Below are 18,472 nucleotides of genomic sequence, written 5' to 3' on the forward strand. Positions count from 1 at the left end.
AGGTCAGTTGAAGACTTTCTGGGACAGAGACATGCAGAACAGAACCAAAGGAAAAATGATGTTTTCAAGTAAAATACATTAACAGTGGAGACACATTCCATAAAGAAGAAAAAAGGGATGGACTAGGATCCCAGTCAAGAAGACTCGTGTGGTCTTTGTGACTAAGAATCCAGAACTATCCAGTGAAGGCACACACCTTTGATCCCAGCACTCAGGAGGCTGAGGCAGGCAGATCTCTGTGAGTTTGAGGCAAGCCTGGTCTACAAAGAGAGTTCCATTCAGAACAGGGAGAACTATTAGAGAGAGAAACCCTGTCTTAAAATAAGAAGAGGAGGAGGAGGAGGAAGAGGGAGAGGGAGAGGGAGGAGGAGGAGGAGGAGTAGAAGAAGAAGAAGAAGAAGAAGAAGAAGAAGAAGAAGAAGAAGAAGAAGAAGAAGAAGAAGAAGAAGAAGAAGAAACCAGAGAATCTAAAGCCAATGTCTCTGAAGCTATAGACAAATGATGAAGGACCTGCAACCGTGTTAGTCATCAGACAAGATCAGCCCTAAACATGAGTTTCAGAAGTGTAAACATCTGTCTATTCATACATTGTGCAAAGATGAGAGTAAAGAATTAGATTAATTTCAAAAAAGGCAAGTTGGAGAATGTCCCTTTATTCCAGTCACAAATGTGGGATTCATAGATGACAACAGAGGTCTTAGGTTGCCTCTATGAAAAAAAAAAAGGATTCCAGATACAGATATTATGAGGAGCTTCTAAAAGCAAGGGCTGGAAGATGTGAAGTCTGTCAGTGAGTGGAGCCTGAGGGAGAGGCAAACTTGCCATGGCACTTCAGAAATCTGGCAGCTGGCTAGTCCAACAAGGATCGTGTGTGTCAAGGAATATGACAATCTGATGAAGAGTGTCCTGGCTAGTTTGCCTTTTTTAAAAAAGAAGATCAACGTGACACACACTACAGTCATCTGGGAAGAAAAGAACCTCAATTGAGAGGCTGCTCTCATCAGGTGAATTTCCTGTAGTGGGGTGTTTTCTTTATTAATGGTTGCTATGGGGGTACCCAGCCCACTGGTACCACTCCTGGGCAGATGGCCCTGGGCCGTATAAAAGCTGGGAGAGCCATGAGGAGGAAGCCAGAAAGCAACCTCCTCCATGGTTCCTGCCCCTACTTACCTCAGAGACAGACTGTGCCCCAGACAGGACCAGTTAGCCAAATAAACCTTTTTCTTCCCAGATTGCTTTTGGTTATAGTATTTATTGCAGCAGTAGAAAGCAAACCAAAATGAAGAGTTTGTATAAAAATTAAACCTATATAAACCAAGACATGACACTTTTAAGACCTAGAAAAATAATCAAAATTAATTTTGATCTGGTAACATCTTTGGTTGATAATGAAAATAAAACTCATATAAACTGAAGAACAAATGAATATATCTGGAATGTTCTAATCCTTTATCTAATGAAATAAATATGTCCAACAAACAGGCAAAACTTAATTCTTAATGAATTAATTAAATTAGAAGATCATATGGAAACATTAAAACCAGGGGTAGTTTCTAGCCTATTCAATAAAACAGATACTGTGAACAGCTTACTAGACAACATGATGAAGCATGTAAGAGATAACAATCATCAAATTACTTTTGAGATCTCCAGGCTTCATAGCGTATAACAGGAGGATGGGATCTTTTATCCAGTACAGCAATAGTCTGTTGGCAAGCAAGATGACTTACCATCACTTAGATAAAATGGTATGTACCAAGGAAAACACAAAGCAGACTGTGAGAAAAACTGAGCAGAAAGACACAGCAGAATATATGTATGTATTTACATACATACATATATATGTATACACACATATATGTACAAACACATATATACACATATATAGTTTGGAAGCAAAATAAGGTCCTTGTTATGAAAAAATGCAAAGGACAAATTATTTTCCCCAATGTAGCAAAGAACATATATTTGGAGCAACATAGGGAGAAGTGTTGACCATCCTTTCCAAAATACTTCGATGAGGAACAATAAATAAATAGATGTCAGGGTCTATTGTGCTTGAGAGCTAGAAACATTAAGATCTCATCCTTTACCCAGAGAGCAAGAGAGAATTCTAAATAAAAATCGAAGGGGAAAACATTTATAGTCCTTTTAATGGACAAAGAGGCCAAACTGATCTGGCTCAAAATGCAAGCTCACAGAAGTCAGACACAGAGTAAACAAAGAAAAAACACTAGATAAATACCGATCTGGAAGAGTTCTGTGCAAAGGGTGAAGCTGTACCCAGAGTGTTGCTGGGTTACACACGGCGGTGAGGACCAAGCGTAGATGCCTTGGGAGACACCTTAAAGACAGCACAGAGCAAGCTTGGAGCACAGGAGAGGCTAGAGAAGCATAAGATACCACAGCAATGGGTGTATCTAACCCCATTTAACCAAGACGCTCAGGGGGAAGCTGATACTATTTGAATTACTGACAAGCATTAAGTGTCATTCTACCCACCACTCCCATGGGGTGACTTTTGTGACAAAATTAAAAGTGAATTTTGTAAGTAAATGTATATATTTATATAAAATCAGCTTCTATATGATCTTGTGGATAACCAATGTGCTGGTTTGTTTAGCACTTGGTTTTTTTTATAGTGTTTTAAAAGGTAGTGCTACAATTTTTCTGTGATTGGCCAATGAAAGGAAAGAAGGTTTGTTTTACTGCTAATGGGATTCTTGAGCCACTTTGGAGAGCTAGTTAAGGCTTGCTACTCAGAATCCAACACACATCACTGTTGCTCTCAACCAGGAAGTCCAAGTTATTTACAATTTATAAAACGTCATTTCAGAATATTGTATAGATCTGGACATCATATTTGTGCTTACAACGTATCAGTTTCAGCTCTGAATTGTTTATTAATTTCTCTTGAGAGAAACTGTATACAAAAAAGAACATCAAGGTACTTAGCCTCTTGCCTTTTAAACTGTTAAGCGAGGCCATTTCCTTCATATTCCCTTTGGACTTTACAACTGAGTCCCTTTCCTTGTGCCGTACACCTCACGCCTTCTGGCGTCATTGCCAATGCTACTGTCACGGCTGGAGGACCTTGGCATTTGCTGAATGCTTTGACTAATGACTTTTAAAGCTCATTCTATTTCAAGACACTTTCCCTTTGATTGTAATAGTGAACACTCATAACAAATTGATTTTACACAGGTAGAGGTTACAGACATGTACATTATGCGTATGTATGTATGTATGTATGTATGTATGTATGTATGTGCGTATCTAGCGTGTAAACGTCTAAATTCCAAAAGACTTATCATACTTGGAGCTATTGTTGTTAGTATTGATGAGAAGAAAAGAAACAAGTCTTTTCAGGAAAACGTGGCACTCTTGAATACATTTGACTAAGATATAGATGGTCTAAAAGTAAGCACATTTGGGGGGGTGGAGAGATGGCTCAGTGGTTAAGAGCACTGGCTGCTCTTCCAGAGGATGTGGGTTCAACTCTCAGTACCCACATGGTAGCTCACAACTGTCAATAACTCCTGTTCCAGGGGATATGACACTTTCACACCAATGCACATAAAATAAAGTTTTAAAAAAGAGCCAAAAGTAAGCACATTTTTGTATTAATTGTACTGATAGTGACATATAACACAGATTTACCATATCTGAGTAACATAAATATATAATTCAGTATAATTGTGTTTGATTAAATCTTGTATTGTGTTTTCAATTAGTAAAATCTCAACTCCTAATTTTTGTCCGCCAATTCACAGTTTAAAATTGCTTTTAAACAAGAGATAATATTTCATACACAGTCATAAATCTAATAAAATTGTACAAAGATAGCCAGATGTGGTGGCTCACACCTACAGTCTCAGGACTTGGGAGGCAGGGGCATCAAGACCAAGGCAAGTTTGAGGCCAGCCTGCTGCAGAGTGGGTGAGTCCCAGATCAGCCTGGATTACAAACGGAGATCCTGTCTTTAAAAAAGAAAAAAAATGCACAGAGAAATGTTTTAGTGGTTTTCTGTTTTAATGCACTTCCGATGGTTTTCTTTAATGACAGGGTCAGTAGCTTGAGACATTTAAAGCAAACTATTATTTTATTATAATTAATACATTAAAAAATTTGCCAGGATGCCAGACATTTTCAATCAGCCTTTAAAAGTTAAAAGTAATCAAATCTTTAAAAAAATTCAAATCAGATACTTGAAGATCTCACAGGCCTGTCCAGCTTCTTCTATCACAGACCCCTGTGGATAATCTTTGACAACTGGTACTATTCACACTTCTCCAGGGAAGGCTGTATTCCTTTTAATCCTTTCCTTTCATGCTGGCTAAGCTGCCACAGCTATATGGCATACAACGTATACATTGTACACAGGTAATACCATGTGTACATTATATATGAGGCATTAAATGTGTCCCTTTGCTTAAAGAGAATGTCCCAGAACTAGTAAAATGATACTGCTGAATTTTAAGAAAGATGGGTTAGGGGAACCTTTTGCACATTACCGCAGAGATACAGGTTAAACAAAGTTACAATTCTGTTTACTATGTTTGGAATCACGCTGCAGAATGTATCCTAAAAGAAAAATAAAGAAGGAAATAATGCAAGCCATTTTGTTTCATGGTGTGTCATACATGCACCAACGTTCTTTTTCCATATAATTGCATGATAGATGATACTGGGAGATTACACAGTTATTATAAAAATTATGTATTATGCTTCAGTACTAAAAATAAAATATATTCTCAAATAGTGAAAATAAGATATCCTTCATGTTTTTATGTCGCATGTCCTGTTTGACCATCCCCACACCTTTAATGAAATAATGTCCAACACTGTATTAAACAATGACAGAATGCCGGTGACTTCTTGATGGTTACGGGCCTAAAACAGAACAGTGATTACCCTGTCAATTTGTTGAACTAGCTTCTTGATGTGTTTAGTGCATGACAAAATATAAAAATAAAAGACAAAATAAACACTTTTACTGACAAGCCCAAAAGTTCATCGGTACCAGATTATAAATACGTTCTGGACTAATGGGTTGCTACACCTTGCAGCAACTAAACCATCCATCATGCTATCCCTCCCCCACCTAACTGTGAGCCATCAGCTGTGACTATTTGACAGGTCAGGAAGACACCCAAGGGTTTTGTGGGTCCTTCTCAAGAAAGGGATCCCATCACAGCCAAGCGCTGCCTCCACAGACCCGCATGCAGCAGTCACTGGTCGTGGCCCAGAGCCAATGGCCTCACCATCCAGTCCTAGGAGACTGGGACCTGTCCAAGCAGAGGGCGAGGAATGGACCTGCGCTCCTTCCTTTTCAAACATAAAGCAAGCTGAGGGTCTTTAGCCACACCGACGGTTTACGCGTTCTTTTGGATTGGAGAAGCAGGCACTTACAGTGAACACGGGTAGGCATGGCAGAAGGAGGGGACGGGGACGACCGTCCAAGAGGAGCTGCGAGCTAGCTCAAAGCCCTCGCCCCCGCCGAGCTGCCCAGCCTTGAGCCCAAAGAAACACAGAAAAACACAGGATCCCCAGGGAGCGAGAGGGAGGGGGCTGACCCCAACCCAGGCGTAGGGCGACATGTGCAGGGATGGTCAAAGGCGGCCAGTGGCGGCTGCCAACACACCAGCTGTTGCGTACCACACGGAGCTCCCAGCCTCAAACGGTCCGGGTGATCCCTGTGAGGCTGCGGGCGTTCAGATGAGCGGGAAGCGGCCCTGACCGCCGTCGGGGTCCCCGGCACTGCCGCCTCGCGGATGGCCCAGCACCGACACGGGCAGCACGACCTCGGCAGGGCTGAGCTGCTGCAGCCGCATGGACTCTTCATAGGTGGGCAGGTACTTAACCTCCTCGTAGCTGGGCAGCTGGAGGAAGACCGGCGAAACCACTCGCAGCTCGTGCTCCGAAACGCAGGAAGGAGGCAGACGTCCGCCACTTCCCCGGCCCCGGCCGCCGCCGCTGTCCAGCAGTGAGTCCTGCGAGCCCGCGGCCACCTCGTCGCGCAACAGGGCAGGCGAATCGTCGTCGTCGTCGGGTGGCCCCGCGGTCCCCGGCGGCCCGGAGTCCCCGGCAGGCCCGGGTCGAGCCTGGCCAGGGCGCGCCTGGCCACGCGGGTACCTGCGTGGGCTGGGGCAGATGATGCGCTGCAGGAAGTAGCCGATGGCGAAGAGCACCAGCAGGATGAGCAGCCCAGAGAGCTTGCGGACGAACCAGCCCACGTTGTCCAGGAAGGCGTGGAGCGGCAGCTTGCAGCAGCGCACGGCCGTGGCGTTGGCCGAGTCGCAGCAGCGCTCCCGCTCCCCGCACGCCAGCTCCGCGCAGCCCCCGCCGCCCCGCGAGGGCGCCACCAGCGCCAGCGCCAGCAGCAGCAGCAGCGGCAGCAGCGGTGGCGGCGCCGGAGCCACCGACAGGCCCTCGGCCGTGACCCCCGGGCCCCACATGGCCGGTGCAGACCTCCGCCGGCGTCCGGGACCGCGAGGCTCGGAGCTCCGTCTGGCGGCGCGGCCGGGCGCTGCGATGGGTCCCGCGCGCGCCACCTCCCGCGCCCCGGCTACCTGCGGCCCGAGCGGTGCTCACTTGGCCACGCCGGGGCGGGAGGAGGAGCCCGGGGTGCGCCGAGGCTGCGGGAGGCGGCTGCCGCTCACCGCCGGAGTCGCCTCGGGAGCTTTTGACCTCGAGCCGGGGCGCCGGGGCGCCGGGGTCCCGGGGGAAGCGTGCGGAGCCGCGGGGATCAGCAGAGGTGGCCCGCGCGGGGTCGCTCTGGGCATCTCGGCCGTCGCCGGCCGCGCTCCTCCTCCCGCACCTGGGCACCCCGCGGCGCTGGAAGGGTTAAGGCTGAGCTCTCAGCCCGGGAGCCCCTTGATCTTGATTAATTCAGCCGGCGCGCTCTGCCCCGCCAGGCGGGCGGGGCGCGCTCTCTCGCTAGCGTAGGTGTCTCAGTTTTAAGTGATTGGATTTCCCCGGGAATACTATTTAAATTGACTCGCGACCGGGTTTCGCTTACCATCTTTCTTGTGATCTTTCTATTAAAAATGGATGATGGCTATTAGTGGCCGTGCAGTCCCATTGCTGCCCTAAGGTTCCGGGGTAGGAACTGCTGGATAGTTCTGCTGCCAGGTAGGTCCAGGTTGTTGGGAAGCGGGACCCTAAGAAACTCCACAACAGGTAAGAGAATTCTTTGGAGAAGCTCAAGTTACAGCCACAGAAGTAGCCCCAGAGGGACTGAGAAGTTGTCTTGAGGCGACCCCGGCTCACCCAGGAGAAGGGAGAGGCTTACCCGACCCATCCCTCCGCTCCACTACGCCCAAAGTGCAGAGCAGGGATTTGAGTTGCAGGGTGCAAGGAGCCCCCTCCGGCAGCACTAATACCCGGTCTGTGATGGCGGAGGGGAGCGGTAAACCGCTGGCCAATTTCCTGAGCAAAATGTGAAGGACCTTTTCAAGGTTATTCTTGTTTGTAAAGTGTGACTCTAAAGGAAGCTTATGTTTCCGCTTAGTACTTGGATCAGTTTGCCTTCGTGCCACCAAGCGCCAGGGAAAGCCTCGGAGCACCCAGACCCCCTGGGCACATGTGTCCACATGGGTGGTGGAGCCCAGGAAGAAGCCACTTTGACTGAGGCGGTATAAAGCAGACACACTGACACCGGAGGACGCCCTGCAGAGAAAAACTAATAGGGGGGCGGGGCGGTCAGGGTCATTGTGAGAAAAAGTGAGTCAGAGGACAGACAGAGAACCGACAGACTCAGCTCTGAGCCAAGGTTTCCCTCCTGAAAAACACAAACAGATAAGCCAGGGATGGGTACGGGCGGGGTTGATGGAGACGGGCCATGGCCCAGCCTAAATGAAGTCTCTCCTAAAACTTCTATTGGTGGGAACACCTCGTTTTGCTTCAACTTCTAAACGATGCTTTCTCTTCCTGGAGAAGTGTCTCAGTGTCACTCGGACAAGATGTCCCTGAGCACGGGGGATTTTCTAAGCTTTTGTGAAGCTGAAACGTCTCTCTGGTCATTACAGGGAGAACTGAGCGCTAGTCCCTAAAGCTTAGTTGACTGCTTTCAACTGCCAGATAGGCAGGTGGGAGAGATTTGTTTGAGTCACTGCCGGTTTGTGCTGGTTTTTGTTTCACAGTTCCGTACACTAAGTATGTTATGTGTTCAGGGAGCCCTGCTGGGTGCTCGCCATCATTGATAAAATAAATGTAAAAACAAATGCCTCCCAAGAATGGACCCAGTCCTGCATTCCCTTCTCAGCTGAACAGAGAACAAAAGCCGATGTCTTCCGTCGCTGGCTTCACCGTAGTCTCCCGGATAGGAAAGCTCTTGGCTTGAGATGGATGGGGAGGACAAAGGGAGAGAATTGCGGGTCTCTTTAGGCTTTTAGAGTCGGAAGTCTTGGGATCTCTGCCAGGCACAGTGGAAACAATGGCAGAAAAAAAGTTTTGTGGCTGATAAAAAGCGAGGGTGGCTGCTCGCTGCGGTTTTGAAATTTGAAACAAAAGCATTGAAGTTTAAGTTACATTTTATATACCTATTTTGGGGAGTGTCTATTTGGGAGTCATATATTTTGGGGGGGAAGGGGGTCTATTCTCTCCTTCCCCCATGTAGGTTCCAGGAATCAAACTCATGTCTCTGGCCTAGGCAGCAGACACTTTTTACAGTTTGAGCCATCTCACTGGTTTCTACACAATAAATTGTGTCCTTTCTGTCTTCTTGTAATGAGTTGGAATTTGTTTGCAGAATTTTAGGACACAGTTAAAGAACACAGGCCCTCTATAAGATAAAACACCGAGAAGCCATGCTCACAGGGAAGCAAAGAATAAGCTCTGGAAAATGAGCATGGGGTGGGGTTTTTATGTCTGCTTTCCAAACGGATGGTCCCAAAGCCTCGTCCATTGGATCCCTCTACAGAAACCGGTGCTCGCCATTCTCAGAGCTCTCTCTTTCACGTAACCCATCTTTATTTGCAGTGTGATGTATTGTGTACAGCCCATTCATGGAAAGAAAAGAAATCCTAGTGCTTTCAAAGCTTCACAAGAGCATTGCTCATTACTCAGATTCTTTAAAAAAATATATCTAGCCGGGCGGTGGTGGCGCACGCCTTTAATCCCAGCACTCGGGAGGCAGAGGCAGGCGGATCTCTGTGAGTTCGAGGCCGGGCTGGACCGATAGCCCCCGAAACAATACAGAGAAACCCTATCTCGTAAAAACCAAATATATATATATATGTATATATATACATATATATATCTAACATACAAATAGAGCAAGCCACTTATCGAGGAAGATGGTTAATTACATGTTCCATAGGGAAGAGCATATTTTGTTAAAAATTGCAGCAGATTGTGTTAATAAGCACATATGACGGGGGCAACAGGTAGTGAAAGGTGACCATCATAGTTTAAAGTAATTGAACCCCTTAAACTTATAGGGACTGTAGCTATTAGGAGCCTTGTTGGAGTGGGTGTGGTCTTGTTGAAGGAAGTGTGTTGCTGTGGGGGTGGGCTTTGAGGTGTCTTTAGCTCAAGCTTTGCTCAGTGACTCTGAGTCTACTTCCTGTTGCCTGCAGGATGTAGGACTGTAAGCTCCTTCTCCAGGACAACATTTGCCTCCATGCCACCATGCTCACTGCCATTGCTGCAGCTGTGGTGATAATGAACTGAACCTCTGCAACTGTCAGTGAGCCCGCTCAATTAAATGTCTTCCTTTTAAGAGTTTACATGGTCATGGTGTCTCTTCACAGCAATAGAAACCCTAAGACAGTGACTGACTTTCATCCAAAAAGCATGGTGTGTTGAAATATAGCTTGCTAAAAATTAGGAACATTGTGGGCTGGAGACATGGCTCAGTTGGTAAAACTATTACTGTGAAAGCATGAGGAACTGAGTTTGGATCCCTAGCAGCCATGTAAAATGCTGGGTGGGCCAGGTAGGCAGCCCACAGGTTTGTCAGCTGGCCATGTAGCCAAAGTAAAGCTCTGGGGTTAGCAAACGATCCCCCCCAAATAAGGTGACTAGCAACTAAGGAAGACATGTGATGTCAATCTATGGCTTACATATGGGCACACATGAATGTATACTTACATACAAATGCATGTACACACAAACAGGCACGCTTAAGAACATGAGCTGAGCTGGTCACAGTGGCATACGTGTTCCTGGAAGCTGTCCTGATAGATTGAGTAAAACCAAGTGTATCCATCATGAAACCATCATATCACCCGGACACAGAATGGCATTTCCTCCCTTGTGTCTGCTGACCAGGGGCTTTTGCCCTCAGGCCCAAGACACAACAACCGTAACCTTTTCATGGTCCTTCTTCAAAATGTCTAGGCATGGGTGGTTTGGAAGTATAAATGATCCAGTGTGTAAGAAGTTCTCAGCATGAGCAGCATGGTCCCTCTTATTGATATTACTGTAATTGATTTATTAAATACCCTCCTTTTGTAGAGTCCCTGCACTTGTAATAAGTCTTCCCTTAATAACAGTTATATGTATTTGCATGGATGTGCCTTCCTAGAAATGATTTGTGGCCTTTGATAATCTGCTTTGGAGGGTTTTTAAAAAGAATTTATCATATTTCTTCCATCGCTGACTCAATAAATATTTAATGTGACCCTTCTCTGAGCTAGATGCTCCATCCCACTCTGGGAATGTTATGAAATCAAGCCCTGCTCTGTCTTCTGGGAGCTTCTTGTAGAGGGATTAGGACACAACAGAAAAACAATCAAAATATTGAATTGACATCCCATTGATGAATGCCTATGATGGAAAAGTTCGAAGTTCTCAAGTTTTTTACCCTGGCCTGTTACGGGGATGACATGGGCTTGGAAGACCTCCCCAGAAAACACCTCTATAAAACAGGACAAAAAAAGCAGGAGGCAGGAATCGCTAGGCAAAGGAAACTTTAAAAAGAGAAGTCTTCAGGGTGGCAAGATCCTTCATGTGACATCTCTTAACTCTGGAAGAAGCAGGGTAGCTTCTATTGCAGCATTTGCCACTATAGATAGGTTTTAAGTAGCTCCCCTACAACTAGAAGTTTAAATCCAGCCTGCTTTCCCCCAGTGGTCTAGGTGGTGATTGTTATCTTTAATTCCCTTGGAGACCAGGGGGAGATCACAGGATTCCCTGTCCTTCATGTCTTCCCATCCTCGACACGGATAGAATTTAGATTTCCTCTTTCAACGTTATGAATTCCCAAATAGTCAACAAAAGGTTTCTTTAAGCCACATGTAGGAGAAAAATCAAAGTCACATGCTTTGGCTCCTCTGTTTAAATGATGTACAAAGAGAAAGGGTGTTCTTCTACCAGGAGGATTGAAGTCAGAAACAAAGGGTCGAGAAACTACAGGCCTGTAGGAATGTAAAATACCTGAATTTTACTGGGGATGTAGCTCATTGGTAAAGTACTTGCTTAGTGTGTACAAGGCCCAGGATTCAGTCCCTAGAACAAGAGACAGACAGACAGACAGATAGACAGACACACAAAATAGCTTAGTGCCAGTACTGAAAGTGAAACCCAAAACCTACCAGTCTAAGTCTACCTATAAATGCTGAGTGGGCATCTCTTCCCCTGTTGAGTTGGACCAGTGTTGGGAGGGACAGTGTTCTTCATAGCTCCTGAGGCATGGAAAAGACAGGTTATAAGACCAGTGAGGAAGCTGGTGTCCTTTAATCCCAGCACTCAGGAGGCAGAGGCAGGCAGCCTGGTCTAGTGTGAGTTCCAAGACATCCAGGGCTACAAAGGGAAATCCTGTCTCAATGTCTCAACCCCCTCCCCCAAAAAACCACCAAAAAACAAAAGAAAGACAGACTCATGAGGGAGAAGCTGGGGTTAGTCTAGACCATGAATGTGAAATTCTTCTGAAGAAATAAAAAGTTACTGCTGTCATTTTATGGACCCATTGTTAATGCTTTAGGTAATAATGTGACAGACTAGCTGTTTTTGTTTTTATTTCTGCAAACAAATAAATTCTCTCTTCCATTACAATTGATCCTTACCAATGAACCAATAAACACAAAATTATATATACTTTTGAAAATAAGGATATGTTGGATTCTAGAGCAAATAAACATGCAATATTATTTACTAATAAATTATTATATTAATTATATATGTGTTTTTTGTTGGGCTTGAACCCAGGGCTTTGCACATGCTGGGCAAGAACTCTACTTCTGAGCTCAGCCACCAGCCCTGAATTTACTTTTTTAAAGACTTATTTATTTTTATGTGTTTGTGTGTGTGCCTGAATGCATGCGTGTACAACACAACTATGCAGGAGATGGAAATTCCAGAAAAAGCTACCCAGACTCCCCAGAGCTGAAGTTCCAGTCGGTTGTAAGCCCACGATGTGGGAACTAACCCTGACTCCACCAAAAGAACAGTGGGTGTGTGAACAGCTGAGCCCTCTCTCCAGACTCCAGCCTGCAGGCAATTCCCAGATCAGCCTTGGCGAAAGCTTGGCCGCATTCACGTTATCGCTAACAGTATGGAAACTAAACCATAAATATTATGAGAATTATTTAGCGAGGCCCTGGCTATTTGAAATTAAAATTCTTGTTCCCATAGCTGAACGAATTTCTTTCTCATGTTCCTTTTAAATTAATTGTTAGCTTGTTGAAGTTAGAATGTATTTTTTCAGAGGACGATAGAGAAGCCAAATGCTCACGTTGGCAGAAAAATCAGATGGCATGAAATTATTTCTTCTTATGAGGTGAAACGTTTTTATGCTCCATTATTCTCACTTGATGCTGGTAATATACCTTTGCCTCCATGTAACAAGGGGGAATTGCCTGTCACATTCTACTGTGTGCATTCTCTGTAACCCCGCATGCATCACGCAGCAGCTGCCCACGCTCTGCCCCTGCTCAGGCTTTGTCCTCACAACAGCACTAGTGGCATACGTCTGAACTTGTCTCTGGTGATGATGCAGAGCAGGGTGGTGGAGGGGACACATGGCATGGGGGGCCGGAAGCAGAGAGAGAGGGACTCAACCAGACAGCCACCATGCTACGCCACTTCCTCCATCCAGGCTTGTCCTCCCAACACTTCCACCATCTCCCAAAATTGCTCTACAGAGTGGGGACCAAGCCTGCAAGACAGGATCCTTTGTGGGGCAGATTCCATATGTAAGCTCTAGCAAGGGCTGAGGTCCATCTAGCCAGCATTCTTCTCCCTGGGCTGAACATAGTAAACAGTTGTCCTCTGAGACACCTGTCTCAGAACACTGGGAATCTACCCCACATATCTGAAGTTTCTCCTGGCCATCCCCATTGAAGGTGGAGCCCAGGGTGGATTTGAAAAGGCGCCTCAAACACGCTCAGCCTTCTTTTCCATCCCTTCCAGCACCTTTGCCCAGTAAGAGACTGCCGACACAGCTTCTCAGCAGTCTCATGCTGCGTCCTCCTCCCTGTCTCTGCAGGTCTCCAAAGCCTTACTCATCCCAGCTCCACCTTCCCCAGCTGGCAGTGGACTTCCCTCTTCACGGAGCCCTTTAGAACCATCTCCTGTGGGTGGTGATTCTCGTCTTCTGCCTCCTGTTTCTGGTGGGTTATGTGTACATTGTAACCTCGGGAGTTTTAGAAATACGCTTCTGTTAGAAATGTGTTCTGTTTGAAATCCGTGAGGCTAAGTTCTCAGATGTTCATTTGCGGGTACCACCTTAGACCTTCTTGTTAGAATAGCCTTCTGACCGTAAGACTGCTGGACACAGTCCTAGACCCACAGTGTCCTTCTTCCTGACAGGCATTACCCATGCAGGTACAGACCCACCCGGACTGAAATGAAGGCAGCACATTCATGGATGCCTTGGAAGACACAGACTGTCACAGCCATGCTATCCCAGAACCTTTGCCAAGTTGTTTATCATGCCACAGAAAACGTTTTTATGGAATTTGCCTATATTTACAAAATTGATTTTCAGTATGTATTTTCTCATGAGTAACAATTCCATGGCTCTAATACCTGAAAAATGCAGTGTTTTTTTCCTGTGGTTTCCTCTTTCAAACCCAACGTGGATTCTTCTTTGCTGCAAGACCTGGGATTTGGAGAGTGAACATCAAATTAGCCTGTGATTCGCCTCCTGAAGCCCAGATGCTCCAGATACTGGAAGATGGAAATTTCACATTTGTGCTGTGAGAACCTGAGCCGGTCTTGAAGGCTTTATTTTTGGATTGCTTCCTTAACTTTTTGCAGGTCAGCCCTCTATCTCAGGGTGGTTCAACCTGTGTATTTCCCTGTGGATAAAGTTCTGGACATTCTGTGTAGCACAAAAAAAAAAAGACCCAGAGTCAGATACTGGGGTTTAAGCTTCAAGCTGAAGATCACAGAAGCCAAGCAGCCAAGTCAGGTGCTGAGACTGAGCCTGGGCACAGCCAACTCCCTGTGAGCGTCAGCCACAATTCCTACTTAACTGCAAAGACTGTGTACCCCCTCCTTACTTGGCTGTTATGGTCTTCAAATGGTGAGCTACAAAAGCAATTTTTCTTGGGGTGCTCATTAATTAGATTTGCATCTTGTCTACCTGGATCAACTACAAACAAACGGAACCCATTAACTTTGTAAAATTTAATATTTGTCTCTCAGGCTTATTATGGGCAATACTCTAAGAGTTAGTGACAGGTGTTTCTTACAGTGTTTGAGGAATGGTCTCCTATGAAATTCTCCTTGTAAATGATTTCTTTTAGAATTCTAAGCCCTAAAGCTATGCTTCCCTTGTGTACCTGTGAATACTTTCTCCTTCGTCATCATGGCAATTGTGTAAATGGTTGTGAATCCCATTATGTTTTAGTCACTAGAAAACTTGGAACTAAGTTCAGAGTTATAATATTTATGCCGGCTGTTCTTTTTTACATCCATTCTTCTACCTTAATAGGACTCGGTTTTCTTGCTCCGTTGACCGACTGGTGATTGATTGATTGAAACCAGGACTCCCTGATCACAGGCTGGCTTCAAACTTACTGTGTGGCCGAAGATGACCTTGAACTTCTGATCTTCTGGCTTCCACCTCCCAAGTGGTGGGTTATAGTCCTGTACCACGATGCCTGGTTTATATGGTGCTGGGGATGGAACCTGACGTGAGCTGTGCAAGTGCTCTCCCTACTAATCTAGAACCTCGGTTTCTTTATTCCATTCTTTATTCATATCTTGCCACTTATGTTCATGTTGTAAGTGATTCTTTGTGATAAGATAGAATATAAATAACACTAAATTTGTAGGGTTTTCAGAACGTTATGAATTTTTACCACCAAAGTCCTTTTAGAATATAATCTCAGTGCAAAAAAAAAAAGACATTCTTCATTGTTTTCTCAGCTTGGCATGTTCTGGAATGCTCAAGTGTCTTGGTCATGCACTGTTCATTTTGTTTCAGAGTCAACTGTAATAGCCTTTAACAAACCTTCATGAGGCATGTATTCTGTGGTATGCTATTCTTGTTTAGAAAAAAAATGGTTTGTGGTCAAGTCAGTTTGGAAAACGCCCAGTGAACTTAATTACCTCATTGTTTTCTAGAACCTTTATTTTCTTAACCATTCTCTAAGAGGAGACAATGCAGGGTAGAATTTAAGTGGCCAAGAAACACCCCATTGCCTTCTTCCTCTGTGGTTGTTTTCTTACCTGAAATTCCAATACTTTGGGTCTGTGGGTCTCTGGGTCTCTCCGCCACAGGGTAAGGTTGGGAATGGTTTTTGTTGTTGTTGTTGTTGTTGTTTCATTTAAGGTTGGTGCTTGTTCATGAGGTCCATAAGAAAAGAAGGAAAGGGCTAATGTTAGTGTCTGAATGTGAATTGTCTCCCACAGTCCCATGGTGTTGACGTGGTCCCCAGTCAGTAGGACTATTTTGGAGTCTCACTGAAGGACTTGAGACTCTTGACAGTCTCTGAGTTTCACCTTGGCCCTGCTTCCTGCCAGATCTCAATTTCCTGGTCCAGGGACAGGGTGTCACACTTGTGCTGTCACAGCTGTGAGCCCCTCCCTCTGCTGTGCTCTCCACTGTGCCAGGGGCTGTACCCTCAAGCTGGGCACCCAAGCAAGCCTCTCCTCCTTTTAAGACGGCTTGTTGTTGGGTATTGTTATTCAGCAGCGAGAAAAGTAATAAACACAATTGCTCACCATCAGTTAGGAGTGTTCCTAAGGTGAGGAGTTGTAAAGACATTTTAATTAAGAAAATAGGATTATAGGCTGGGCAGTGGTGGCACACCAGCACTTGGGAGACAGAGGCAAGAAGATCTCTGGTTTAAGGTCAGTCTGGTCTACAGAGTGAGTTCCAGGACTGCTCAGAGAAATCCTGTCTCTACCCACCCCCCCAAAGGATTATAGTAATAATAGTCAATTATTTGAAGGTAAATGCACATTTTAAATGAGGTACCTTCACTTTTTTTCTAAAATCTATTAGTCTAGGCAGTAGATGTTAGACTTTAATGTTAGACAGAGCCAGTTAGATATGAGTCTATGGATAGACTTAGAGGGATTCACTGAGAAAATGTTTTGACTGACATGCTTGGGAAATAACTACTTTTAGGTACATTTCTGCATATATAACCTTCAAATACCAGACACAGTTTTATTAAGATTGTCAAGTCTAATCCATCATCAAGTTGTTCAGAAAGACATTTCACCTTGATTTCCTTTTTGCTAAAGCAGAATAAAAAGATAACACTAAGTGAGCCATGGAGAATGAGCGTCTTGTGTCTATCTTTGGCTGCACGCTGTAGCAGCACAGCGCCAGAATTCTAGATTCCTCTTTTTGTAAGATGTACATTGTCACCGAGTTGACGGCTTCTTTTTTTAAAAAAACATATTCATTTATTTTTACTTATGTGCATGTGAGGGTCTATGCACTGTGCGCGCTGCAGGTTTTGTGCAGTGGGAACATTGCAGAGGACAGAAGAGGGGGTTGGATCCCCGGAACTGGAGTTATAGATGTTTGTCAGCCTCCACAGAGTCCTGGGAACCGACAGGTCCTCTGGGAGAGCAGCCAGTGATCTTAACTGCTGAGCTGTATCTCCAGCCCTAGTGGACAAGCTCTTGCAGCAAAGCTATCCATCATAACTTCTAGCATGAGTTTCTTGCCTCATATTTACAAAGTCTTTGTGAATATATCACCTTATTCATTATGACAAGAGGGATCAAGAGAGCCTTGGTAGACCCAGTTCTGCATGTATGCAGCTAAGGGTTAAAGCTATGGACTCAGACAGATCTGATTTTTAAATTCAGCTCTGACACTAACTCTACAACCTTGAGCAGGTCACCGAGTTGCTTGAGTCTCACTCCTGTTCTCTGTGAAATGACAGTAATAACAAAATCTAATCTATAAGGTTTTTATAAGGATTAAACCATAACCCAAAGATCTTAGTGGATAGTAAGTGCTCAGTAAATACATTATTATAGAGAATTTAGAAGAAAATGAAATTCAAGAAGAGTCATCTGTCCAAGGTGACAGAAGCCAGGACAGCGACAATTCCATCTCCCATGTTCTTATTCACAGTAGAAAAACCATCGGGGCCCTGGACTGGGTCTGCCGCCTGTCTTTGTACCACTGCTGGCCCTGCCCGTCAACATTCTAGCGCCAGCTCTACCACTGTATCTGGAGACAATGTGTGTGGGGTGGAGGACTGGGGCGGGGTGTGTCTGAGGAGGAGTAGCTACAAGTTGAAACCCAAGTGTGGCCACTTAGGATGAGCTCAGGTCAATGGTTCCTAGTCACTGTGAGAATTGTGTCCACCGAGATGGTGTTCACGAAGTGAGCAGGTGGATGTTAGCTCGTGCTGAGGAGTCATCATAGGTTAAGCCCCTGCTCTGCATCGATTTGGAATGGGCCCGGCCCATAGCCAGCAGGGTAGAGCCACAGACAAGCTGTGCTTATTCCCTCTGCTCAGAGGTAAAGAAAGAAGCAGAAAGGCTTTCTCGTCCCCAGTATTTGAAACAACCATGCTTATAAACTTTATCTACATAATCCAAAATAAAATATTTAAGCTCCTTAATAGGCTCTTAGAAGCAAAGGTTTGGCAAGCTCTTCTGTATGTTTACTGCATCTTGGATTTGTAGTTACAGTAAGCCAATGGGTATTTTTAGATGGAATTTAAAGTTTACACTTACACATTAGATGCATAAAAGAACACCAGAGAATAGCGTATTCCCAGGATGCCCTGCCAACATTTGCTGTTCCCTACTGTCAATTGGGAACAATCAGGTGTTATAAAACTGGAATCTTGGACTCTGAGACTGGGGAAAGGGGAGTGTCCCTGGAGAAGAGGCTGCCCAGCATAGAGGTTGGAACTGAAGGTTGAGGAGGAGTCAGGAAAAGGACAGACTGTAGACCACAATGGGTGTGATGGTCAATAGTCATTCCAGCACATGGGGACCAGGCAGGAAGGCAGCAGTGGGCTGAGTCGCAGGTTATGCTGGGCTACACAGTAAAATCCTGAAATAAAAAGGAAATGGGGGAAATAGAATAGACTCAATA

General features: G+C 45.1%; 1 protein-coding gene and 1 long non-coding RNA gene across 2 annotated transcripts; one reads left to right on the top strand and one right to left on the bottom strand.

Moving 5' to 3' along the window:
- Window positions 1-4,013: 4,013 nt before the first annotated feature.
- CUNH3orf80 (chromosome unknown C3orf80 homolog) lies at window positions 4,014-6,581 on the bottom strand. Its single transcript, XM_005085704.4, has one exon. The coding sequence runs from the start codon at window positions 6,456-6,458 to the stop codon at window positions 5,715-5,717; it is 744 nt and encodes a 247-aa protein (XP_005085761.2). The 5' UTR covers window positions 6,459-6,581; the 3' UTR covers window positions 4,014-5,714.
- Window positions 6,582-6,765: 184 nt separating this feature from the next.
- On the top strand, window positions 6,766-16,681 carry LOC106022480. Its single transcript, XR_001197442.3, has 3 exons — window positions 6,766-7,134; window positions 13,433-13,556; window positions 14,885-16,681. It is a non-coding gene; the product is annotated as an uncharacterized LOC106022480 (long non-coding RNA).
- The last annotated feature ends 1,791 nt before the right edge of the window (window positions 16,682-18,472 follow it).

Source organism: Mesocricetus auratus, unplaced genomic scaffold (assembly GCF_017639785.1).
Source record: "Mesocricetus auratus isolate SY011 unplaced genomic scaffold, BCM_Maur_2.0 Super-Scaffold_100009, whole genome shotgun sequence".
NCBI classification, from domain to species: Eukaryota; Metazoa; Chordata; class Mammalia; order Rodentia; family Cricetidae; genus Mesocricetus; species Mesocricetus auratus.